The 27,936-nt window shown below is 37.7% G+C and overlaps 1 protein-coding gene across 1 annotated transcript; it reads right to left on the bottom strand.

The window, feature by feature from the left end:
• Nucleotides 1-64: 64 nt before the first annotated feature.
• LOC129374028 (SH3 and cysteine-rich domain-containing protein 2-like) lies at nt 65-27,731 on the bottom strand. The gene is made up of 11 exons (XM_055052218.1): nt 27,166-27,731; nt 17,405-17,753; nt 15,715-15,809; nt 13,697-13,781; nt 10,352-10,467; nt 8,677-8,746; nt 8,381-8,502; nt 8,190-8,278; nt 6,414-6,465; nt 4,666-4,803; nt 65-3,875 (listed from the first exon to the last, which is right to left on the bottom strand). Exons 1-11 carry the CDS (start codon nt 27,250-27,252, stop codon nt 3,777-3,779), a joined length of 1,302 nt encoding a protein of 433 aa, XP_054908193.1. The 5' UTR covers nt 27,253-27,731; the 3' UTR covers nt 65-3,776.
• Between the last annotated feature and the right edge of the window lie 205 nt (nt 27,732-27,936).

Here is a 27,936-nt window from a genome sequence, read left to right as displayed (position 1 = left end):
GCATGAGTATCTGTCCCTCGATTGTACGCATAGTGCGTCAGAAAATGAGCCCACAACTTTGTGGAAAAGACATTTTATTGAGGTAAAGTTGAGGAACATTGACTTTGTGACACTAGACACCAGATGCTTACTTTACATTTAGAAACCTCAGAAGTGCGATGCGACACAAACTTACGCAGAGTAAAGTAACAAGAAGGTGCTGGTACATATCAGGGTTAGCTTACACTTTTGCACAGCCCTCTGCATGATTACTGTTACCCTTGGGAAAGATGTATAGAAAGCATTTAATTTAGTTAGTTTTTTTTTCTTTAATTTGCACAGATCTTTTCCTGCAGAAAGACTTTTCGTATGTGGTAACATAAGATCCATAACTGATATTTTTTATTCAGCATATTGAATAGCGTATTTTAAATAGTTTGTGGAATGCTGTGGGCATGAACAGAAACTTGCCCACAGCATCACAGATCCTCCACTGTACTTATCATTGGATATTAGGTACTTTAATTTTTTTTTTTTAATCCAACCTCAGAATGGCGTAGCTTCAGTATCATTGGACCAAGGCACAGATCTATTTAACCTTCTAATTGTGATGATGACATTGGTGCCTTTATGAACCCATTGCATTACATGTAAGCATTTTTAGGATGTCAGTTAAGGGGTTCAAGTCCTAGTAATGTGAAGAAACTTTACAAACAGATGACTGGCATACAGAGAGCATCTCATTAATCTGGAGACTCCAGGCCACCAAGATTTTACCCTTTTCTGTTTTTTTACCATCTTGGTTTTTGGGTCCTGGAACAACACAGTCCCATGTGTTTGTGCCTTCTTTAATTACTGTTCTGACCACAGATATGAGTAAGTGTAAACCAGCTGCTGCTTTCAGAAAACGATATCCTGGAGATCAACACTTCATTTGAATGGTGCTCGAAGACACGGATAAAAAAAAGTGAGAACTTATTTTTTTAAAGGATTAAATTTCATTAACATCATACTTTTTAAATTAATTGAAATGAATTTGAATAGTCATTTATCTCAGTATTGTAACATTTGTGGTCATTCTTAATTAATTTGACTCTACTGTTTTTAAAATAAAGGACCAATTTTTCTATTTTTAAATCCTATTAAATTTTAAAAAATCATAATTTTAAGGCTTTTTACACATCTTTAATAATTCCTGAAGAGGATGCTGCAGATATTCTTTAAGACAATGCTGCTTTTTGACAAAAAGACACAAACAACATGGAGAATTTCATGGTAAAGTTGCAATATTTGTTTGACAACATAGATAATGGTGATAAACGGAAAAAAATAAATGCTACTTTTACTTTTTACAGGAGAAGATGCTTATTTATTAGACCTTTTCAAAGTTTTGAAATGCAGATGAGAAAGTTGTTCTTTCATCTAAATGATAAATATTTTATATGACTTCTAATGTATTCTCTACTTCAAGTCATTTTGTCTTTGACATGCAAACTGTATGTTTCCCCTGCTGGTGGAAGGGGGGTCCTGGCTGAAAAAATGCATTAGATTAGCTGCAAAATGAATAAATTAACTATAGATGTCTAAACTATCCAAAGTGCTCTGGGATTCAAGCAAAAAAAAAAAAAAAATGTGCTCACTCGATATCACAGCTGACCAGTCACATCAATAACAAGAAGACAAGAAGGGCCAAACTGGGAGGGAAGGAAGGCGGGCTGACATTTGATCAATGGATGACTCCCATGCACCCATGGGTACAGTGTTACCTCGAAGCACGCTGACTCATAACGGTTCAGCGCTCGTGTCATCTCTCTCGCTGTGCCGCCTCCTCCTCTGCACCGTCAGAGAAACTTAGGCTCTTCGTCACAGCCAGAGAGACCCTTAAAATGTTGCTGTTTTTATTTTCTGCAATGGCTGGCTGCAGGTGTGTTTTATTTCCTGCTGTTTTCAGTAGCAGTAAACTTGTTAGAAAAAAAAAGGAAATCGGCAGGCAGTGCTTGCGATGCCTGAAGCGGACCTCGAACGAATCTCAGCAGGCGCCAAACCTTCATGTGCGCAGCGAGCTGGTGTGTGAAAACAGAACAGCGTCTTCCGCTTTGAACTTCCACACTTGTTGACACCTTTCTTTCCTTTCTCCACGCTCACAAAAAGCTTCAAAATACTGACTGTTCCTTCTACATCAGGGGTGTCCAAAATGTTTGTAAGTTGGACCAAATTCATCATGTCAGAAGTACTTGGGGGCAAAGAATATACAATTAAAAGAACAACAAAAATCTGTCGTAGACCCAAGAGTGGGATAACTAGGATTCTGCACAATATTTTAGGCTCAGTTGAAAAAATGTATTCTTTGTAATAAAATAATGATCTGGGTCACATTCTTTCAAAACGATTGCTACACTTAGCCAAGATGATACGAAATAAAAGTTGAGGTTGGAAAAGGTAAAGATAAAGTTTGGTAAAGTCGGCTTCTCAGTAAAAGCCACTAGATAGACCTGGTTCTTCTTATAACATTTTGGCTGCAAAATACTTTGTGTTTTACTCAGCATTTTCCATAGCAAGAAAACCATACCCTGATTTATAAGAGGATGTTTAATAAATGAATTTGTACCATTCTTGAACTGCAGTTGGGGGCAGAGGTCACGTTAATCGAATTGATTTGGATCAGACGGATCCAACTGACTGATGAACCAGGAGGAATTTATGAAGCTGTGAGTTCAGATCCCAGCAGGAAAAGTGACTGTAATTGAAGTGGAGTCTTTAATTTTACTTATTGTAAGTTATTGGGGCCACAGTCAGTGATTTTTGTCACTACGGAGAAAAAGTTAGATGCATTTATCTGCTTTATGTGTGATGGAATCTGGATTCACGGTTCTCCTTGGTGAATATTAACCAAACCACATAAAAATGCTAAATAGCCTATGTTTATATGATTACAATTTGACAGGTAAAAATTGTACATGACTGATTTTTTAAAATGTTGTTGGTCAAGATGACAGAGAACAAAAAAGTCTAGCGTGACCTCTGGTTGGGGGCCACAAAAAGTCAGTCCAAGGGTCACCAATGGCCCCTGATCCACACTTTGGACACCCCTGTTCACTCGATGCAATTCTTTGACTTTAAATATTTCTATATACTGGAAAATACAGATTTAAACCTCTGTGACAAGGTCGTTGGAGCCTTCACTTTTTCTTAAAAAATTGATTCATAGTCTACATTTTTACATTTATCAGTTAAAGCACTGTCGGATGCAGACTTTAAATTTGTATGACTTCCTTCCATCTCATCAGAAAGTTTCTCTAGTGGCAGTGTAGCTTTCAGTGGATGGCAGTGGTTGTTCCTTGAAAAGAGTCTGTAGTTGCAGTAACAATATATGATAACAGCCCCAAGGGAAAAAAGCCCTGAAATGAGCAGATAGTGATGAGACACACCGAGTGGGTAGAAGCAAGAAAAAGGACACTGACACAAGCATGATGTTCCCATAACAGGATTCAATATCCTCCCACAGTTGGAAAAGGGTTTTTGACAGGCAAAACTGAATGCGATCCAATTATTTGAAGCCACATTTACCTCTGCTTCCCTTTGTCTAAGATGTTGAGTCAATCACAGTCCTTGGTGCAGGACAGCAGTTAATAAACGCTCTGAGAAAACAAATGTTTGTCAGAGACGGTGGCGTCGGATCTTGGCAGGAGTGTGTATTTTTCTGTGCGGTTGCAGGGGATTATATGGTCATTTCTCCAGAGAGCGGGGCAGAGTGCGGGGCTGACAGTTTGAGTCGGAGTGTAAAAGTGAAGTAATGTTCAGATCTCCTCTATGGAGTCGGCAGGGACCAGGCCTCTCTTCTTTCCACTGCTCAGCTTCAGAAAAGCTTCCCCCTCTTCTCTCTTCCCAACACAAATCTAAAATGAAGAGAGGAAACAAAAATTAGGAAAATACGAATTCAGGAAGATTCTAAGTGAATGTTTGGAATCACGTATTATGAGGGTAGTGTAGTGCATTTATGGCTCCAACACACGTGACATTATTATTCATTCTCTCCTCAGGTCAAGCACAGAATGTCAAATCCATTATGCTAGTTCGAAGGTAATGTTCTGATCATTTAATGCTCACAGACCGGAAGACCTTTAGCTTCATCTTCATTTTCTATCAAACAAACCTACAAAGTTGGGTCATTTTAGAAATATATTTTCATTTTAATTATTCATAATTTTTTGGTTTCCAAATTATTACTCTAATTCTTGTTATAGTTGTGGTTTAAGGACATCCTTAATAAGTATTGTTGCCATTTAGTGGTTAATTGGAGGATCCTAAATAATATTTTGCAACATTTTACAAAGTTTTTCAGAACCTTCCCTCTTCTCCATGTGATTAAAGCAGCATCTCTGACCAACACCTACTGAAAAGAGACAAATGTTTGATCTATGTGAAGCTTTACTACCAACAAAGCCAGATATGCTGATTTTGATGCCCAGTCTCATTTTCTGAGCTCAGTGAGACTGCTTTGAACACTTTGGACAACTCTGTGCTCAGATTACAACAGAGGAAAATAGTCGGGGGGAAAAAAGTTTTTAGCTGTTTCTTTTCTCCTTAAATACTCATGATTGAGCTTCAGCATCACCTGTAGTTAATGAGTCTCTCTTTCTCTGTCTCTAAGATTGCAGCTAATGAAAGTATTTTTATTTGAGTTACCTGCGACTCTCTCACTGCCATGTGTCCTTTTTCTCTGTTTCCGGGAAAGCCCTGAATGACCCGCCAGACCCTCTCCCCGGGTCGGACCCTTTGCACAAAGTTGGCAGGGAAGAAACCGACTCTGTCACCACTTTTACCCTGGAGAACATAAAAGAACACAACTTCATTGACACTAAGATGTTACATCTTGAAGGAATATTTAATTAAGAAGAATGTTCATTCATACTCATTAGTATTATTTACTGCTCAACATGATACACAAATAAAATCATAAGATCATTATAAACAATTAAAGTTGTTTTTCTGTGAGTCCTGAATGTTTTTTTTGTTTTTTTTTTTTGCAGTTGGGAAAATAAACAGTATTTCAAGGAAGGAAAAATCTTGTTAGCTCCAATATGAAAACTCACATGCAAATTTCCTGTTCATTGGGGGAAGAAAGAACTGCTTTCATTACCATTTTAGTTTTGTAACTACAAAGGCCACACCAATTTATTACACACGATTATGACAACAAAAATGCAGACGTGGCAAATTGGAAGTGCAAGTGTTGGGGAAGAGTGTGTTCAACTCTATTCTGAAACAAATCCACAACATTAAAATGCTTTGATTTATTTATCTAAAATATCTTTGAAAAATAAAAGAATGGGAGCTCATAAAGCTAATTCTTTGCAGATAAAATAGCAGTATTATTTTGAAAGCTCTATTGAGACAAATTAAAGCTTCATATTCACTTTAGATTTTGATCAACCATCTTTTGTTTTGTTTTTCTTTCCACAATAATCCAGCTGTAGATATTTTTACTAAAGCTTTCAATTTCTTTCCAGAAAGTTTGGAAGATTTGTATCAAGCTGAGAATATGTCTCTCAAATATCTGACATCAAATAAGTAATCCTATGTCGTTTTCTGAAGATATATGGAGACTTTGAACAGTTTGGGGAAATCTTTTTGTTCGTTGGAAGAAAAGATGATTACTCCCTTTTTTAATTTCTGCAATTCAGAGTGACTGTCATCTTCTGCCTAATTATTTAGTGGGTGAATCAAGAAGGCGCCTTTGTTTTTCATTTCAATCAAAACCATGTCGAATTCAGCAATAAATCACAAAGGCAGCAGAGTTATGCATGGAGTTATTGTCCATGTATTCAAGCAAAAATAAGAACAATTGATTATTTTCTGAATGGGCTGATGCAAAGTGACGGTAAGTGCCTTTGTAATGAACAGATGGTTCACAAATCATACATAATTTAAAGATTCCTTGCTCTAGAATCTGTTGACGGTATTTTGAGGCTGCTGTTTTATATGTGGAAACAGAAGTTATATGTGAAGCAAATACAAATACATTTAGTAGAAGTCAATTTTGCTTTTCGTCTGGAACTGAAACACACATACAAAGACACGCACTCTCACACTTTAACATTTTTTCCATTGGGAGTGTGTGAAGCTCATTACTGACTCAATAAACACCTTGTTGAGGCTGAAACACTAGTCATGTTCATTATGCTAAACTCTTTTGGTAATTTTCAGAGGAAATTATGTTCTATTTCAGAAAGTGGGTGCCTGCATGTTTATGAAAAATGGAGCAGGTGTTACGCACTAAAGGTTTGATTTGAAGACTTGAATTAGCACATGTGCACAATAAATATGCATTCACACACCTTTTTGGACACCCAAAGTGACACAAAGAAGCAGCCGCAAATGTGTGCATGCACACACACACAAGCACACACCTACACACACACACAGAGACCCACCTTCCACCACTCCTCATTAGAGTCGTCTGTGACCTGCACCCGATCACCAGGACTATTGGAGGAAAAAACATGAGTTTTTAAAAAGATGCATGTTTGGGATGGGAAAAAAGAGGGAGAAGGAGACAAGATGGGGGATGACTGGCGAACAGATGAGGCACTGTAAGAGCACAGAAAGCGAGCTTAACTGAAGCACAAAAGATGATATTATCTGACTGACAAAAAGCTGTAGAGCCCATGGTTACAAAGCCAAGGCAGTTAAAATGCGGCCGAGTCTTTGTGTCTTTTTACAAAGGTGACAAAGCCACGAGAGTCATAAGTTATACGTTTTGGACGGTGCGGTTCCTGCCGCAGCGCTGATGAAAACACGGGTCCGTCAGCAAGCCGACCCAACCTGCATTTTTATTGTGCTGCTGGGTTTTGATGAGACCCTTTTCTGCAGCCGCCACCATCTCAGATACACTGGGAGGAATTATGCTCCAATTTTTTGTCTGTACATCAGTTCTCCTGAGTTTTAGCACTAAACAGTGTGTTATAGGGTGAGATAATATCATATATCACACACTCATAATCTCAACTCTAGAAATATGCATGGAAATATTGTTCTGGTAATTGTTGCTAAAATAGAGTTATTGAATATATTTTGGAGCCATTTTTTCAATTTTTTTTAAAGTATATTGATATAACTTTAAGGTAACTGTAGGATTAACCTACTTTAAGCCACAACTGTGAAAACATCAGCTATACTTGATGGGAAGAAGAAGCACTTTTACTGCAAAATAAGACAGTGGCTCCAAATCTACAACATCTGCATATATTTTCATTATTATTGTTTTTGATACATGTCAACATGTATCAAACACATTTCTTATCTTGATATGTCTCATTTTCTTTTTGTGCTTAGAGGAGATGCTCAGATGTTTTAATTGGAGTATCAATATTGTGTTTCTTAAATATATTTTTCATATATTTTTGATTTGTAAATTGTGCTTATTTCCGTCTAAAGTACAAGATTGTTTGCTTATTGAGTAAAAACAGGGTCACTTCAGAAAATGAGAGCCAGAGTTAACAGTGTTTATTTCACCTCATTAGTTTTTAATTCATGGATTTTGTGCTTTATCCTTTTTCTGAGTGAATCATGGGAACTGAAATAAAACCGGACTGCTGTCCAAACCGGTTGCAAAATTTTTCATCTTCACCTGGGAGAAGCACATCCTCCTTTCTTTAAATTCTGTACTCATACACTCGGAGCCGGATCACAGATGGCTTTTAACAGTCTCGGTGCTCTGCTTTTATGAGAGCTGTCCTCTAACTATCAATACACTCTCAGAATACTCTCACATCACAAGGTCTGCCCACAATCCTCTTTTTTGTCCTTCGTCTCTCAGAACTTTTACTTTGATTTTTGCCCTTTGGTTGTAGTGACTATTTCTTACTTTCACTATTCTATGCAATTTCCTTCCTTGTCTCTCTTTCCTTTCTCAGTAGTTCATTGTCTCCATCTTCTCCCTTGCTTGGAGCACAGCTAATCTACGCTACTTCTACATGGGAACAACAAAGGGATCCAAATTTATAATTAATTGTCCTTAGGGGAACCTTTAAATTGTCCTCTAAAACTGACAGGGACATTTTATCCTGCAGGAATAACCACCAGGGTAAATGTTAGGGAGAAACTATAAACACAGAAAGCAGCAAAACATGCTGACACACAAGCACATGTCCTCACTTGCGGTCATGTGGTCACAAAAAAAAAATCCTTTTTGTCTGGCTTTTACTCACTGTAGTTCCAGGTCATTCAGCTCCTGAGGCAGGAACCTGTAGAGTGCTACATAGGTGTGGATGGAGTGGACTTCAATACGCTTGGGCACCTGTACACGGCGTTATTCGGGTTGTGAGATAGAAATACAAATGCCAGAAATGAAACAACAAAGGCTGACCTTCACAGAGTGGCTGACTGAACAGAGCTCTACCTTTGAACTGCTGTCCTCTGCAGGAATCTCTGCTTGCTCGCAGCTCTGCTCCACCTCCTTCTCCATCTCCTTTTCCATCTCTTTCTCTGGAACGGCGGCATCTGGAAGTGGTGCGAGGATTTCTGTAAAAGCAGCAAAAAATAAAAGACCCTTACAATTATGCGGTTTAATTTTTTTTTTTTTTAACAAGCAAACAAATGAAATATCTCTCTCATGCAGGCAGTCATGCACAGGTAAACACAGCAGAGACATTGACCCACACACAGCACATTTCACATACACATAGCAGCATTTACCCCCTGTCTCCTGAGTTATCTCCTCCTCCATGCTGCACTGTCTCTCCTGCCTCTCCTCACCTCCCTCCCCCTTGAGGAATGAAATAAAGAGGAAACAATAAAATGTTAGCACCCACCTGCCAAAGACTACGTGCATTTGCTCAACAGATGTCTAATCAGTTTGTTGTCCTCCATTAAGAATACTATTTTCTGAATTATCTTAGCTGACTTTGCAAGAGATGACAATGGTAGAGAAACGAGGGGTTCAAATTTTGGCAGGAAATATTGATATAATTATAATTATAATAAAAATACATCTTATTGTAAGTGCTTAATGACCGTCTTCACTGTCAAACTGAAACAAGCAGTTATTAAATTTAGTGAGCAGTTTCACTTAGTGGTGAGTTGATTTGGATTTTTAAGTGAAATCATTAGTAAAAACGTATTTTTTTTTCAGGTTACAAACTAAAAATTGTTTGATGGAACATTTTTGTGAAGTGTAGATGGTTACAGGTGATCGTACAAAAAGATGCAACAATAATTTGGTGAAGGAGAGCCAAGGAATAGTGAAGACTTCCAGTCCACATGGCAAATATCAAAACAAAAAAAACATTCAAATATGTAAACTTCTTAGTGGTGGAATGTGGTCAATGTGAAAAAACAGAAAAAATTGAGTGAAGCAAACAACTAAATATATGAAAAGCAACATTAACAAAAAAAAAAGTTGAATTGCATTTACTTGTGTCTATCCTCTTCTCAAATAAATGTAGCAAGTTTTAGATTTTTACCTAAATGTGTGAGTTTCCAAGGGATAAATGTACAGTAGTAAGTTGTGTTAGCTTTTTATTACTTTTGTCAAAGCTCCAAGAGTTGAATAAAGTAGAGCTAAAAAAATTGAAAGAAAAAAAAGCCCAGAGTGGGAACTATTTCCCAGTGTACTTAGTGGTTTGTTTTTGAAGCTTGAGATGGAAGTGTGTAACGTTGATCTGACTTTTGTGTTTTATTAAGGCAAATGTTAATTTTAATGCAACTGACAGTTTGCGAAGCTATGGGATAATGTTTTGTTCACACTAAATGTTTCTGAGCTGAATAAGTAGTTATTTTAACTTGATATTGTGAGTAAAATATATAGAGAAATTTGTGCTCTTGTAGTAGATGAGATAACTTTTTTTCTTGCATAATGTGAAATAATTATTTGGTTTAAATTGTAACCTTAAGTTAAAAGTCACAATTCAACATTAAATAATAAATAAAAACTATGTTAGGGAATTAAATCAACTCAATGAACTTCAATTTCTGAGTTAAAACTAATGCAATTTTCTTGTTTACTTAAGTTGCATTTTCAAGGCAGCAGGTGGACTTTCACTTGCAAATTAAACTACCTTCAAATGTTTTACAGTGTAGTAGTAACCATCTCTGCAGGGTTTTAAACCTTTTTATTTAATATTTTGAATTGCTTTGTCTAAATATTACGTTATGCTTCACGTTTATATCTTTATATGAAGCATAAAATGACTCTGAAAAGCTCCCAGTAGAAATTTACAACCTACTAAATGTTCTGTACTATGAATTTGTAGGTCTGACCTCAGTACCTGGTCAGTGATTCAACGGACCGGAGCCATCAGCTCCATTTTTATGGCTAAGACACACATTCAACTGTCCTCTACCCTCACTGACTGGGGAGATGATGCCGTACCAAGCTGCGTGTTGGTGATTCTGATAAACTGCCAAAACTGGAACGGCTCATCTGTGCCAAGGACGTCCCGTAGCGTAAGGCGGCATACACGGGGTCTACACGCATCCGCGCAGCCTCTGAAACCACACACACCACACAAACACACATTTACGCCTGAGTAAAAATCACACCCATAAATTATTAATTAACTCCAAGCGTCTGCTGCCGACACGCCACAATTAGGATGACACGCTGAGATAATGCTGTACATCATAGATATTGTGCCTGTGAGAATCTGGAGGAAGCGGGCTAAATATAACAGCAGTAATGCATTCAGTCCTGGGCCAAAGTGACCCACTTAATATCTGAAAGTCCGCAGCAGCCAAAAGTTAAGAAGACATCAAGACAGTCTAATAACTCTACTGAGTCTTAGTTTAAGGGCTGTGATATATCTGGAGCTGTAGCAAGTACAAAGAGAATAAGATAAGATATTTAAAATATGGAAATCCCCTCAAAGTCTTCATCTCTGCGTTTCATGTAGACTGCAATGCTCAGTGCTTCAGCAGCACATTTTAGGTTAGGAATGAGATTTTCTGCTCCTATTTCCATCCACCTCGACATAAGTGGAATGGAAGGCAGAGGTTTGGAGTTTTTTGCTATAGTTGCACATGTGTATGTCTGCAGGATGAAGCAGCAACGATTTGCAATTTCATACTGAATGAAATACCACTGTGCTGTCATCAGAAAAATTCACCAGGAATCCGAAAAATTGAAATTCTGACACAAGACTGAAATCAGACAGGTATTTAATGGTAAACTTCCCTGGAGGAAGTGCATCTGCAAAGTGAAGTAATCACAGAGGTCTAAATAATCCTTGCTCACAGACTTTTAGAATCACAGAATGCTCTTAGAATTGAAAATTGAAAATGACTCTGGATGTCTTTTCTTTCTGTAACCTTAGCATCTAAACATAAAAGTTGATTCTTGTTTTAGCATCTCCCACATTGTACTGTGAAAACAAGATTGCGACCTAAAGCACCAACTGTCCTTCACCATACTCTTGGAGAGTTCTGTACTTGTCAAAGTAAATCTGCTGGTTTTCTCCTTGGAACTCAGACAAAAATTATAATTGGTACACAGGAAACAAAAAAAGGCATGTTCTTAATAAAGCTAAAAAAAAGGTTTAAAAACTTACAACTTGTGTTTTATAGCATTAGTATAGCATACATCAGCTCATGTTTGACTAGTCAATATTACATTGTTTTGTGCTCATCAAATTTTAATGCCAAAACATATTTTTTTTAAATATGCAATATAAATTTTAGAAAACATTAAACTGAAATAGCTCTTTAACACTGATGAAAACCGTAAATTAGTGCAAACACCAGTTGTGTTATTCTCTCAGTGTTTACGAGTTATTTGTAACTGATCTCTCACTCTATCACATAAAAAATTTAAAAGTAGTGGAGAATAAATTGTTTTATGACTTACAGTTATTAACTTTCCTGATAAGAAGTCTTTATTTATTGACTATCAGCACTGCAAAGAAACACATACAGTTTTCTTTCCTACCACCTGAGCCATCAATGAGAATGGAGTGGAGTGGATAGTAGTACATAGAAAACTTTTGTCATCCAACCAAATCGTATGCAAAGAGCAGCTGGATAACTCTTAAAGGGATGGACTTTGTTTTCAAGAGATTCAATTTAACATTTTAATACCATAGTATGTTGTTACAGTCTTAAAAACATCATAGAAATCAAGAGTAGCATTACTTCTGTATTTTAATAAGTAGCAGGCCATTGTGAGTTTGACAGATTGCAGACTCAGCATGCCCTGGCAGAGACCCATTCTTTGAGGTGATGAAGCTGCAGGTTGAGTGAATCTTGATGCCTGAATTGTACAAAACGTCCCAGCATGAGATGCTGGGACTTAGTCAGCATTGTGTAATTCACACGAGATGAGGCACTACAGTAGCTGCTAGGGGTGTAACGACATACAATGATTTGAAAACTTGCGATATTAAAACACCACAAAATGTCTTCTCAGACTGAAGTTTTCTCACAAAGCCCCAGGCCAATTGCTGTCAGTGTGAGACTTTAGTGAAAGCCAGGAAGTGTTTACCTAAGCAATAAACTTGATTGGAGCCACAACTATGATGGTGTTTACAGAGTAGACCATCTTCTGTGAACATTGAGGTTTCATGGAGCTTCAAGTGCTGAGACAAAGCAGTTAAATGAGCTCATTAGGAAGGCCAGCTAAAGATGTGAAAATAAAGTTAAAGTGTTGTATAGCGTTTGTGTATAAGGAACAAGGGAGTAGAATGTTGAACGCCACCAGATCAATCTTTTTGTTGCTATCACTGTTTTGTTTAAGTTTTCATTTCCATTTTTATAACTGAAGTGAACAACTGAAATCTAATTATTTGAGTCTTGCCACAATGGTAAAACTACTGGCTGAATTTTCAGCAGACTTTATCTTAAAGGTGAGTCTTGCTGGTGTCAGTTCAGTAGTTTAGGATGTGAAAGAAGTTTATCTTCAGTGCAGACAGAGAGTCTGCACTCTGTAGCATGAGGATAAATAACATTATCCTCATGCAACAGCAAAAGCTCAGTGCATATGGCATTGAAATGCAAGGCAGATCTGCTGAAGTGTAACAGGAGCATTAGATTAGTGAAATTGTATTCTTACTCATTCTTGTGAACTTAGTATTGTATCACTTCATGAGCTGAATATATTGTTACACCCCTCCTCACCACCTCTCGTTTCTTCCCCAAGGAAAACAGTGGCTCATCAAAAGATAAAGAAAAAAGGAATATTTTGGAGTCCTGTTAGGCACTGGTGTAAAAGTAGGGCTTTGGAAATTCAACGTGTTCAAAACCTAATTTATAAGGTGTAACCACATCTCAGGAGAAAGCTGGAAAGAGCTCATGCTGATCATAAATTAGGAAGCATTTCAATGTTTATTGAGATTTTAAACATGCAAACTGCTGTGCCTGTCTTTAAGCTTCAACAGTCCGGGATTATATATATATATAATCATAAACAGATTAAAAAACATAAACATCACAGCTTGTAAATATTTATTCACATACTTTCAGAGTGCAGACCATCCACCAGCCTCCCAGAAAGTCTGAAGTTGTTCTTGCTCTTTATCTTTTCCCACTTCATGCTTCCGTGGTTGTAAGGTGAGAGGGAGGTGGCTCCGGGTTTGTTACGGTACAAATGGAAGCGCACAAAAATCTAAAAATACCCCAAATCACTAGACAGAGCAAAGTCACAAACAAAAGCACAGAGACGCAAACAAACCTGTGCACCCACTTTCACAAACACACACGTGCACACAAGCACTTTCCGAATGCTCACCCTGGCTTGGCTGAACTTCCTTGACGACAGCCAATTGGTCATTGACGAGCATCGGCGAGCTGAAGTTTCGCTTGAATGCTCCGGACTAATGGAGGAGAGCAGAAAGCAGAATGACTTTTTCAGCTTCCATTACTTCCTGTGTGCAGATCTGGACCATGGAAAATGGACTCAACTGCGAAGCGATTTTAGGACTTCAATAAAGTCATATGAAAATAACTGAATCAAAAACACAAAAAGGCACACCGATGAGCATGAGAGCGCTGCCAGAGCTGAGCACCTGTTGCAGGAAGAAGAAATGATTTATGTATTTATCTGCTGCCTTCAATGGTGGACAATAAATTCACTCGACAACTTTCGTGTACGCATTGCTTGGATACAAGCATGGACAAGGAAGCCTGTGTTTGTGAGTCCCTGTGATTGCAATTTCACACTGAATTAAGCACAGTAAGTGTCTCAGCTGAGATCAGTTTGTCTCTGTCTTTACTTGCAAATTTAGGCGCTCTGAGTCTCTTTGCCATGTTGAGAAAGAAAACAAAATGTTTCTCCTTATTATAAGATGTATTTTACCTTTCCATGCCCTTTTCACTATCTGCATCCTCCTCCTGATTGTAGAAAGCTGTCAAACTGCAGTGAGCTGTCTTCAACAAAGTGCTCTTTAAATGTTCACAGTTGCTCTCAGAAGGTCTCTTCTCCTCCTGCATACTAATGTTTTCGCCTATCCACAAGAAAAGTTACTAGAAATCAAACTTTGATATCACTGGAGAGAAAATTAGTGATTACCTTGGAAAGTATGTTTTTATTGTTTTTTTTTTTTTTTTTTTTTTTTTTTTTTTTTTTTGACAACCAAATCTATTTATCATTGCAATTGATAATGCAATAATGCAATTGATGATGGTTTGGTCTAAAATAATTTAAAAAGTGCATGGATTTTTTTTAATTTTTTTATCCAAAGTCAACCAATATAATTCATGGCTTGTGACATCTGAATGAATATTCTATGAACATGTCAGCAGTTACATTAAATGTGGTTATAAAAGTGGAAAGTCTGTTTGATAGTAGTACCCATATTTGATGACTAAACTGATTGTGACTTCAGATTGGAGTGATGCATTTATTTTTAACAACTGCAAGAAAAATAAAACCACAAAAATCCCAGAGGTAAAGCAGTATACACCTCCATTGCAGAAAAAATAAATTATACTGGTTGATGATGTGACACTAGGCAGCAAAATTCGACAAGAGATGGTGAGGTTTGAAAGGAAGCAGCAAGGGAAATTTGCTAATATCCTACAGAGATTCTGAAGTACTTTCATCTAGTCTCAGACGTTTTTCCTGACAGACACTTCAGATGAAGATCAGACAGAGGGAGAGCTGAAGTTGCAAAGGTTTCAACCTTACTTACTCAGACTCTACAAAGCCGCAACAGTCTTTCTGGGGTTTAACTAGACTTTCCATTTCTTAATTCTTAGCCAGGTTGAGGTGGGTTTTTTTTTTTTTCATTATTATTATTTTTTTGTGTTGTCATATGTTTGAACATTCTGGCTTTATGACATGTACTTTTTTAAAATTTTATTTACTGCTGCAAAACCCAGATGGTTCTGGTAATGATCAAATAGCTTTTTCCCAAGATTGTTACAATGAGTATAAGAAGTGTTTGAATATATTAATTGAAAAAGTAGTCAAGTTGCTTATTCACATTGCTTCACATTTCTTCTCAGGATTTTGCTCATCAATTGGTAATTATTCTAAATAAACTGCGGGCTTAAAGTCTAATTTGTATTTTTTGCACTGGCTTTGCAATGCAAGGCCAAATGCATGTTCTTAAGGTAGATTCAGTAATCAACACCTCGACTCGTGTTTAATTTTTCATGTTTATTAGGCTTGTGTGGAGCTTTTTGTTTATAGTATTGCAAAATTTGGACATATTTTCCCCACACTTGTGACAAGGAATCTCTAATATGGGAGAAACTGTAAATGTTTTTTTTTTTTTTTAAAGTCCAGCACAAGATTGTGTATACCTTTCCATGGCATTGCTGCTGCGAGAGTTCTGATGTGCACCACAGGTGAGCAGCCATCTTGCATGTTTTACACCGCAGAGCTTGTTTGGAGTTTCCTACAGAGAGTCAGACAAAGAATTAAAGACAGAAAATGGACATTGATGTAGCCACAATGAAAGAAGAAAAAAAAAAAAACACTGAAGCAGCAGGGTGCATAAAAAGTGTGAAAAGAACAAAGTGGCCTACAGATCATAGAAGCAGATCTGTGTCTGCTCAGGTTATCAAGCTTTGTACTGTTGCATCTGCAAATACTAACAGCTTATAATCAACAGCTCTTAAATTATGGCAAGATTGAAAAGCAGCTGGAGATATTTCAGACATAATCGATTTAGGAATGATTCATCAAGTGTTTTCATTTTCACTTAAAGTGTTGGAATGATAAAAAAAAAAACAGCCTCCAGATGTTGTCTTCCTAATTTGTTTTCTGATGAGATAATCTCTATTTATAATGTTTATATGCATAAAGAGGCAAAAACCTGTTTTTATTTTAGAACCAAAGAAGAGTGATTTCTGAATTTGCTGCAGATGAAGATAACATCAACAAACTACTTAAGAAAGAAGGAGAAAAATTAGAGGGCTTTAAGAAAGCACAGTTTTAACTTTAAAGAAGAAAATCGATTCTACTTAATCAGCTTAACAAGGAAAAAGGAGGTTAGACTTTATTTGAGGACTGCTGATGAGTGCACCCAGAGAAAAGTGATGCATTACATAAATAAACCCCACAATGAATGCAAAACAACAGCCTGGACACAAACACAGGGGAGCAGGTAGGAGACTGTAATCAGTCATAGTGACAGAAAACACATTTAGGAGAAATACTAGTAGCTGTTAGCTCATAAGAGCAGCAAGGCAGAGATAAAAGAAAACTGCACACAAGCTGCACTGAAGAAATGAGTCAGTTTTAATTAAATGTCCACTAACTGGAGCCAAAACAAATCTGGTTGTTTGAAAGTTTGTCAGCTAATAAAAAACAGTTTGACTTGTTGCACGCATTCTTTAACCTTCTATTTAAGGTTATTTGTACAACTTATCCAAGGTTTTAAAACTACAAGTTAGACTTTTTGTAAGACAAATCAAACTGACTTTCGACATCTAGAACAGCATGTCATGATCCATTTGATGTTTTCTTTAAGTTGCGTCTACCACGCCAAAAGCAAGCTTCTGGGTCTCTGATGACATCACAAGAGGTACAATACAATTGAAACAGGTTACTTAATCGTTTTTCTTTATTTCCATGTTTGGAAACCAAGGCTGTTTCCTAATATTCTGTGAAGCAAAAACAAACATTGAGGGTTTAGGTCACTGCCTGGATTTAAGTAAAATTTGGCAACAATACAACACATGGATCAGGTTTGCAAAAGAGGTTCAGGTCAAACTGGAATATAACTCAAAAGCTGCACAACACATAAGAAATTGTTTAAAAAATTGTTTGCTAATGCCTGCTGATCAACTTCTCTATTACCTCTTGTGATGCCATTGACCTGAATACACAAAGCAGAAAGCCCAGATTTGTTTCTCAATGCACATTTTAACCTCAAAGTGTTCTGTTGCATATACATTCCTACCTCCCCTCCCCAAATGGTCATCAGTCTGTGCCAAATATAGCAACATGAAATCACGTAATCTTGCGGGAACAGCTTTAGCACCTTACCCACTATCATGTGCTTGCAGTGCTGGCAGTTGGTGGGCTTCCGAAAGATGTGGTCCTGAAAACAGTGGTTAATCTGAGCTTGGGGAGGCTTTGCAGGCAGTGATGGAGAAAGGCTGAGAGACGGTGAGTGGGAACAGATGGAGGGGTTGGGGCTAAGAGACGGTGAAATGGAGGGTGAGCGTTCGCCAACGAGAGGGGAGCCGGGTGGCAGTGGGGGAGAAGGCGGTGGCGGGTCAGTGATAAAGTCAGCGGGCAGGCGAGCGTCGCTGTAGGACCTCTGAAAGAAGTTCTCCACGCTCTTGCTGCGCATCATGGTCTTGAAGGATAGTGAGCGTTTCAATCTCTGGAGCTGCACACATTGACGAAGACAGAAAGAAAAACAGAGGATAAACACAAGCTGAGCAGGAGGCAATAACACATGCTGAATGCACCCTCAGGACAGCACAAGCAATATCCCAGCATCCATAAACAAAATGCCATGCTCGCACCAGTTCTCATTGGGGAAATAGGGTGACTCATAGCACGCAATATTACCTCATGTGAATAAAATATTAATAGCAAAGTTTCAAAGTTCTCGTAAGTGAGACAAAATGTTCCTCATACGATTGGTTCATGGTTAAACAAGATAAGCCAATTCTCTTTACGACCACCTGCTGTTATATATTGAACTCTGCTGCGTGTAAATGATTTTCTTTAGTAGTGGTCAAAGAGAGGCGTTGTCATTAAACCAAATAGGTTTGCGCAGTGTTATCATGTGTTAACAGCATATTCAAGTGATGCTGCTAGTACAACTGATGACATAAAAGGTTTGCACTGAGAAAACAAGGCTAAATCAAAACATTACAGCAAAATTCTGTCGTGTAAAAGTCTTTCCCAAAATCTCATTCAGCAAAATATTTCTAAAAAGTTTTGAATTGGTGTTAAATGGGATATTTTTAGGTCTTTCACCACTTTCTTCACTTGTTTTGAGAATAATATTTAAGAAGAACTAATTTTAAGTCTGTTGGCACTTTGTTAAAACCAGCTTGTCATAAATACATTCTGATCGCATTATTGTTTTTTTCTTTTACATCTTTTACTAAAATTTACAGTAATTCACTAAAAGTTGAATGTCGGCAGTTTTTGCTGTGTTTTGATTCAGGTTCCTAAAAAGTGAGCTGCAGCTGCTTGGCATTGATTGATGGATGGACGTTTCTAGAAATTTGCCCGCAGCTTTACACGCATATGCTCAAGATGCACACTGACATGCCGCTTCAGTCAGCGAGGAAGCTGTCCTCTTGAAGGGGAAGAGTGGTGTTGCACACACAGTCAAACAGACAGACACATAGACAGATAATCAGAGCAATGCAGACACTATGTGCGCAGATGCACCGTCTGTTTGTGCTCATTCTGCTCGGTGCCAAACTTAATCACTTTACAGGGACATGTTGTTTGCAGCTCGGTGTGTCTGGTAATGAGATATGAAGACAGTTTGTCTATTTGAGAGTATGCATCTGTGTGTGGGACACAGAGGCAAATGCACAGAGACTAAAGAGTGAGTGCATTAGTTCTCTCCATATGTTTCCTGCATAATTTCATTTGGATAATATAACCTCATTAGAATAAACCGATGAATACTCTGTTTGTCGTAAACTGTTACAGCTCTGTTTGCACTTAGGGTTTTCTGCTGTTGGCGGCACTTTATTGCTAAAATTTTGAAATTTAACCTAGGTATTTTTAATATTTATTCATAGAAAAAAAGAGAATGTAATATGTATTTTTCCCCTTGACTATCATAGAACTCAGGTAACATGAATCTTAATTTTATTTTTGCTGTCTTTGAACAAATGTCCAACCAAGGACTGGGTTTGCAAATTAGCCTGTGACTAGAAAATCTATGTCCATTACAATGATTGCTCTGTTTTTTTTTTTATCATGTCACATTGTTTAATGTGCTGTGCTTGATTAAAATAAATCTCAATTGCATGCGTTTGATGTGTCACATTCATTCGTAGATTCTTTTCTCTGACTGGATTTTTCTCTTTTGCCTGTATTTTATAAAAACCTTTAACTAACAGGTAACTTTTTCAGATATTTTGGAAAAGTATGGAAACATATGAACTTTCGATACTTGATTTAGGTATATTCCAAATCTTGATAATAATTTACTAATTTATTTATGTCTGTCCATTAATTTGTGTGTATGTTTCCATCTGCATATTTATCCAAGTCTGTTTTTTTAAAAAGAAACAAAACAAAAAAAAAACAACCTCTTACAATTGCAATTCATTTCTTTTCACTTTGTAATTAAAAACTACCCTTGAACAAACAGATTTTTCTCCTTTACAGTGCATTGATGTTGGTTATAATTTGATTTTCATACAAACAACTGAAAGAAAACAACAACAAAGTCTGTTCAAAGTGGTTGTTACTGATTGCTCTGATTGTTGCCCCATCCTCATTATTAATGCTTAAACAATTAATTCAATTCAGTTTATTTATAACGGGCTAATTCACAATTAAAGTCATCTCAAGGCACTTTGCCAGACAAATCTAATTTATATGAATACAAAGAATCTGTGGGTCTAAATAAATTCAGTTTCATCACTCCCTTCCAGTCATCAGTAAATGTTTTTTAAGTCTTTAATATCTTTATTTACTTCACTTTTTTTTCAACTCTGTCTATTTCCAGCTGGAGCCGAGCTCATAATCAGAGCAGTCGAGTGGTAGCATAACAGCACCGGTTGAAGCACATGTCTCAATTACTGTCAGTGTGCAGCTCTAAAAAGCCTTCCCGTAACCCTTCATTTGAGCATTATGTGAGCGTATCCTACTATGGAGTCAAAGCCGGAGTGACCTCATGCTCGAAAGGGAGGCAGCGCTGCGCCATCTCACATGAATCTCTGTGACAGGTGAGAAGCTCACATGGCAAGAAGAGAGATGGGTTCAGAGGAGGCATTTAACACGTGAACAAAGTCATTGTGGCAAAGCAGTATAACTCGATTTCATACAAATCAAGTCAGCTTTTTGAATGTAGCCAGTAATAGAAAGGTTTTCAGGCACAGAAACCAGAGAGGGTGATTCTTGCTGATGATACCAGAGGGGGAAATCATCAAATTTGTCTTATTTTGGAAGAGAAACTGATGCTTCCAATGCATGCCATTTAGAGCCAGAGCCATTAGGGAGGTGCATGTTTCCCCTTAAAGTACTTCTAGACACTGCATCCGTCTTTCACGCAATCAAAGGCAAAAGTGAAAGAGGCACAAATGACAAAGTAATGTTTCCTGCACTTTCATCTGTAAAGTAACAATTCCTGCATTAACCAGTCTTTTGTTGTACGAAACAAAAGCCCAGGTTCACATGGACTGCTCCATTTTTGTGTTTAGATCCAGTTTTTGCACATCTTTTCCACTTGGCACAATTTTTGACTGAGGTTTGTATTTAGTGGCACAAACGAACTGAACATCTAGAGATGTTAATAATTTGCAGAATGCGACATGCCTCACAATGGATCTGGGAGAAAATACATTCAGTAAATTTCCAAATACAAAAATAAAATAAAAAATATTTACATGTCTGCTTTGTTTGAGAATCCTGCTCTTGGTAATCAAGTAAATGTAATTTACATAAATATACATGAAAACAGGCAATTTTTACATAAATTTATCCAGAATGTTTAATTCAAAAACAGAAAGAGTGAGTTTGGACAGAGAAAGAGATATTTTTGCTTCAGGGTACAGCTTGGGTTTATTTCCAAAATCTTGTTGTAAATCAAGCCTAATATCTTTACACTCATCAAAAAGCATATAGCTCCCAAAAGAAAGTGGGAAAAGCATTTCGGGTAGGTCTTCTTATTAGTAAATCATTAATTAATGCATTAATAGCCATTTCATCTGGTTTAGGGTCCTACGGTGATGGAGCTGACCCCAGCAGTAAGTTATTTTTGTGGTCCAGTAGTTGCTTCTAAAAGCAAAAAATCACCCCAAAAATACCTTTATTTTATTCTTCTAACACGAAAGGTCTTAATGCTGAAGGGAATCTAAGTTCTGCTTGCATCCACAAGAACTGCATGAGTCCACCACCAATCACATACAGGACTCACGTTTTCAGTCTAAATGTCAAAAATCAAGACTCTGCAAGAAGACAGCAGAGTCTGAACATCTATAAATCAATAATAGGACTTTTGCTGAACACAGACATGAGCATCCGTTAAAATTTAATGAGGTCAGACTGAGATATTTATGGAATCTCTGAATGTGTCTGGAGGTCACGACTGAACAATAAAGTGTTGATGCTATCAGGAAGGTGCAGATATAAACAGCTTTTCTTCACAATTCGCCGACGGCTTTCAGACATCTCAGGAGTGCAGCACATTTTATTCATTGATCACTGAATCAACTAACTCTCACTGAATCAACTAACTCTCACACAGTTTTCATATGCAACTGCAACAAAAAATGTGCACTTTCAAACAAATGCTTTTACTGTTGACGTATCTGTCAATTTTTGCTGCTTGGTGGTATGTCTTATAGAGAATGTTAAAGCTCCCTCCGCCCTCTTTTCAAATTTCTCAATTTCATATTTCGAAATATCAATCTCCATTTTTAAAATGTGGAAATATCCCTCTGTGCCACTGGAAGAAAAGTAGTGGTTCAGAATATATTGGGAAGAAAAAGAAACACTGAAGCGGATATAGTCCTCTAGCTAATCCAATTAGAACAGCATAAAGTCCAAAGTGCTTTTTATGAGAAAGTCCTCTTATCAGTGTATACAGGCAGTAAGGTTCCCTTTAACCAGCCACAGTCAAATACATGATCAACGTCACTGTGTCTGACCTTGTTCTCAGTGGGGATATTTCAGCTTTAAGAAACCAACTTTGGTGAAAATGTGCTGTGAAAGACAGTCTCCTGGCTCACACCAATTCTAGGTCAGTGGAAGAATATGTAGTTTAAAGGGAATTATATCTCAAAAGTAGAGCACAAAGTATTTAAACTTTACCCTGTGAACATAAAAAGAAAAACATAACAGCATTTCTACAAATGTTCACCTATCATAAAATCAGTTTCAAGCCTATAAAAAAAAGAAAAAGAAAGCGTCTTTCAGAAGAAAACAGTGTGTGGACCCATTCCATGTCCTAAAATTGGTTATTATGCATGGCTGGATGGCAGATTCCTGCTATGAATATGAGATAAGCAATGCATAATCACTGGCTGCCTCCAGTGTTCTTCTCCTATCACAAACGCTTGTACACACACGATCAATCAAGCTCATTCACCCAGAACCACACACACACACACGCCATCTCTCTCCATTGACGTTTCAAGGATTGTTTAATGGAGGAGAAACTCATAGCACCACGTATCTTTTCTGTCCTTCTGACCTAGACTCTAATATTTCAGAGGCGCACACCTTTATTGTAGTGTCAAATCAATAACGATCACAGCAGTGAAGGTGCGATCATTAATTAAGAAAGACCTTGGCCTCCTTCAGCTGCCAAAGAGGATTATGAAAATGTTATCACAGGGCTGTTTGTGAGCTTCACATCAAGCTGTCTCTTCTGAGTTAACCCTAACCTGCAGGTTTTTTAGGTTAGTTTTTCTTCCCCAGGTTGCATGCAGAAAATTTAAAATGTACTGACGTGACATGTAAAGCGCGCTCGAGGTCGGCACATGACACAATGATATCATGTTGCAGTCCCTCCTGACTCACCGCCTACATCAGTTAAAATCAGTGTCGCAGCCTCTTCATTCGGGGAGTAAGTGAGGTGTTCGTTAACAAGATCTGAAGTGAACTTAAGAGGGTCCTTTCAAAGAGTCATTTGATTCAGTGGCAAACTCTGGAAATCAGAAACTGTAGTAATCTTTATGATGCAGGTAGATCATTAATAACACCTCAGCTGAATAAGTGAATACTGCACTGTTGTAGAGTAAGTTTCCTTTCCCTGTTTTTTAAAAGGATGAAGCTAGACCATCATGAGGTCTCTGGATTTCCTTGGTGCTAACACAGTTCTGCAGGCATTTTTTGGTCCCTGGAGCTTCCAGACATTTTGATTTAATTCCACTGATAGCATGGAGAAGATTGTGGTCTTTAGTATCATGTCTCAGCAGCTACTTACAGGAGGGATGTAAGGATTAGTGATGCTGCAACATTATTTCATGCGCACGCATACACACACAGAGAGAAAGCGTGTGACATGAAATTGCAGTTTGTGTGTAAAAACATTGCTAACTTCACTTGAATTAACAATTTGTGCAAACTATACAATTTATTCACAAAATTTGGTTAATGGAAAATGAATTTAGGTGGTTTAATATGGATTTGGAATTATTTATATATTTTTGGGGAAGAGCTTTGTCTCAGTCATAGTGCTTTAATAAATATTTCATCTTTCACCATTTCTAGATTATGTAGAACTCTTTTAGCCTTTTAAAAACATACAATGCCAACAATGTATTTTCTTATGAGTAAAGTGGTCTTCCACAGACTTTGAATGCCACTAGATGGAAGTCTAATTTTAATGATTGTGATTATAATTTCATGTAATTTAGATTTGGAATCGGGACCAACAGTCACTTTCACACATGGTGAATGTCCTCCATATTTTTGCACTGAGCCAGCTGTGCTGAAAGGCTGTACTCAGCGTGACTTTTTTTTATATGAATAAACATTCTAGAGTGCACACTAGATCATTTGTGAAATTATCGTCTTTTGGCAAAAAAGAAATGGGCCAATCAACAGGAGAAATGGGCAGACACATTTGGTGTTGTTGTTGACAGTGGTCAAAAACTCCCAGGCGTATTGTTTACATGAGGAGAAAAGTGGTTTACCTGTTCACACTTCTCTCATGAAACGCTCAAACAGCATCAAATACCCTGAGAGACCAAACAGCTTTCAACACAGACCAACATCACTGGCTGCTGTGCTCACATTCCTGCCAACATTGGCAGCACATTGTTGGATGCTGCAGAGAAAGTCCACACTTCCTGACTGTCCCCTGAATCATTTTGGCAGCATACACAGCTGTCCTTGATTTTTTTTTCTTTTTTGATATCCATCTCTGTTGGAATTTGTTGCTAGTGGATTTCTCAGAGCATCTGCTAGTGGAGACTCTCTCTGCCAGTCTTTTCCTGTCCAATTAAGAGACGGACACATGTCTGAGTCTGATTAGATTACTTCAAAATTACCTCCTGTGGATGAGATTTATATTTCAGAAATGCTCCTGATTAGGTGTTTTAAATAGACATGAGACTGGGACTTTAACAACGCATATTATTTGAACCCTGATGGATAATTTGCAAGTTTTCCACTATAAGCTCCTTTTGTAGATACAAATTGAAACTCAAGTGCCAATGAGGTTACAAAATAATAAATACTGCAATCTAAACTCTGGTAAGGTTATTTATTTTTACCCAAAAGTTGATCTGCTTTTGTTTTGGACTTTTTTTGTTTATTTTTTTGTCTTACTCAGGGCTTTAAAATATTACGCTCGTAACATCTTAATATTCTGTGTCCATGACTCTGCCCTCAGCCGCTGATGATCTTTTCTCTGATCCTACTCAAAGTTAGAGCCAAGATAGCAGCAGGTTATCAGCTCCCGTGCCAGAGTTTTTGGTGGTGGAAACAGAAAGAGTTGGTGTAAAACAAGCATTAGCACCAGTTTAGCACTGGAACTGGTTTGGAAGAACTGGGCCTGGCAGGAAAAACACCAATGTTGAGACAGTTTCTGCTGGACATTTTTTCTGTGAAAAGGGAGTTGCCTCCTCCCACTGTCACTGCATATTTCATCAGGATGAGGGATTGCAGCAGCATGAATGACTTGGCAATCTGTTTAGAGATAACTCTTTAATAGCCGACATAATATCACATGAATCTGAATAACTATATTATAATTAAAATTAAATTTATCTATGTAATTGGATGAAATTAATATAAATTAATTTTAATTAGTGCCTTGAGATGACTTTCATTATTATAAACAGAGCTGTAAAACTGCATTTACCTCTGCAAAGATTACTTCCATTTTTGTTGTTTTTTTTAGTTAAATTTGCATGTTCAGATTATTATGCAAATTTAAAAAGACAAAGATAACATGGTAAATGCAAAATGCAGTTTTAAATTATGGATTTATTTATTATGCAAAATAAATGAATAGAATTTTTTTTTTACATGAGTGTAAAACATTTCTGACTCACAATTCTTTGTAGGATTGTTTTAATTCAGCCATATTGGAGGGTTTTTGAGCATCACCTGCCTTCTTAAGATGATGCAACAGTGCCTTCGCTGAATTTAAGTCTAAACTTTAACTAGGCCATTTCAAACCCTGTTGTGAAATAGGCTTTGTTCTTTTCTGGTGCCACAAGGCTGATAGTAGTCAGGCCTTGTTACTGAGATTAAAATAATCTTTGCAAGACAAGGTTTCAACCAGTTATTTTATGAGGTGATTACTTTCTCAATTAGGTCCAAATTAGTTTGAATATGTGCTTTTTTAAAAATGCTATTTCATTTATTTAGGTTATCTTTATTTGATACTAAAAATTTGCTCAAGTGTGACAAATTATGCAAAACCAGAACAAGTCTGTGGTTGGTAAATACTCATCTCCGACTCTACACTGAATTAAAGTGAATTTCAAACAAAGCAATGGAATTCAAGCAAGACTGCATTAATCAATGTGAAGAGTGGATACACTGAACAAAATTCATGACTTTGTCATTAAAGCTAGAACGTAGTTAACCCAAAGCTGGCGTTCAGTTCATCTCAACACCAGTCGGTTCAGCCTGGAGTCGAATCACTGATGATTTCCTTTGGTCTCAGCTGGCGAGGAGGGTGGATATAGAGCGGATCGCTCCAGAGTGAGCACAGTTAGCTGGCAGCAATGTCAGCTTCTCACAGAGGACATCAAATATTTAGATGCAGCACAGAGCATCCAGTGGAGTGTCTGGCTGCATCACTTCGGAGTGTCACTTTGCTTCAAAAGTGCAGCCTGCAGTGTTTGTGTGTGGGCATCGGGAAGAGGCATGAGGTGGAGACAAAGACTCCAGGGAAAGTTGTCCATGAAGCAAATTAATGAGCCAGTGTTCTGCCATTAAAAAGCAGGCAACATGAAAGCTTTCACAGCTCCACATCTTTGTTTAAACAGTTGAGTCAACAACTCAAATGGCATCACAGGCACTTTATAATGAGTCCAGGCCCCTGACAGATAGGCCTACATAGAGGGAAAATGATCCACAGCTGCATGTTCAAGTCAAAATCTGCACTTGTGAAGCTTTCACTTGTGCATATTCCTGTGTAAATTCCAAAAGGAAAGAAGTGAGAGCAGCATAATAGGCTGGATAATTATTGAGCAAAAAAAAGTCTTGCACATGCAGAAGCTTTCAAGGTCACAATTTATCTTTAGCTATTTGTACCAAAAATAGAAGATTACAATACCTCTTCAAAAAAAAAAAAAAAAAAAAAAACTCGTGTGTTGAAGAAACGTACACGGGAGAAAGTGACATCAGTCGTTACGTGGGAGATTACACCTAGTGACGCAGGCACAAGAATACAACTGCATTTGTGAAAAGTTGTCACCCCCATTCATTTCATGATCAATTATAAAACAAAACAACAAAAAGACGCTAAAAAAGCATGAACAAAGAAATTTCACTATTCAGCCAATTCCCATCGGATAATGGCGGGAACAGTTTGCAAAGTTTGGACTGATTTTAAGTGTCTCTTTTTCATGTTTCAAGAGGAAACATGCATCACCTGAATAATAAAAGACTGAAGAATCTGCGCAACTTGCCTTGGATGACATCGGCTGGATGGGCATGTTGTTTGGGGAGCGCTGGAGCTGCGAGTTGCTCTCCATCTCACTGTTTTCAGTCATCATTGGTACCGAGCCGGAGGAGGTCGATGCAAGCAAGAATACAAAAAAACTTTTAGCTCCTCAATCTCGATTCAGTCGGCGTGGTTTTACTGCTTTACGTGAAACACCGGCAGAGAGCAGATCCACGTAAAATGGAGAGTGCGCTGCTGCTGCTGCTCCTGCGAGGTGACTCTCCACACCAATCACACGCTTGTTGGGTAAATTAGAGACTGGTGCAGCTCATACACCAGCTGCTTTTGGTTTATTTGTATTCAGGCCATGCGGGGACATGCGTTCAGCATAGGCTCCGTCTCCTTTCTGTATTGCCCCGTGGATCGTCCTCCGGCGCGCACCAGAAAGCTCCAGTGTGGCACAAATTCCCTTCTCCAGGTGCCAACAAAGATTCAGATCAGCACAGCCTCGCGGTGTGAATCTCAAATCTCAAAAACATTAAAAAATAAATAAATAACATATAAATAAATGACTCCTCCGAAAGATTTAAGGGAATCAACTGGCTGAAGATTCAAAGCGAACTCTGCAGTTCAGACGCACAGACATAATTTTAAGCGCAATCCGAGACACGCCTTTCCATGCGTCTGAGGCGCACGATTGGCGGATTTCAACCCTCAATCAGGGCATAGAGAGATAATTTACTTTGAAACGACGCACAGATTCAAGCCAATTTTCCAACAGTACATTGGCAAATTG

This window comes from Poeciliopsis prolifica, unplaced genomic scaffold (assembly GCF_027474105.1).
Source record: "Poeciliopsis prolifica strain line A6 unplaced genomic scaffold, Auburn_PproV2 SCAFFOLD034, whole genome shotgun sequence".
NCBI lineage: Eukaryota > Metazoa > Chordata > Actinopteri > Cyprinodontiformes > Poeciliidae > Poeciliopsis > Poeciliopsis prolifica.
The sequence above is the reverse complement of the archived record's forward strand: the minus strand, read 5'-3'. Positions and strand labels throughout refer to the sequence as shown.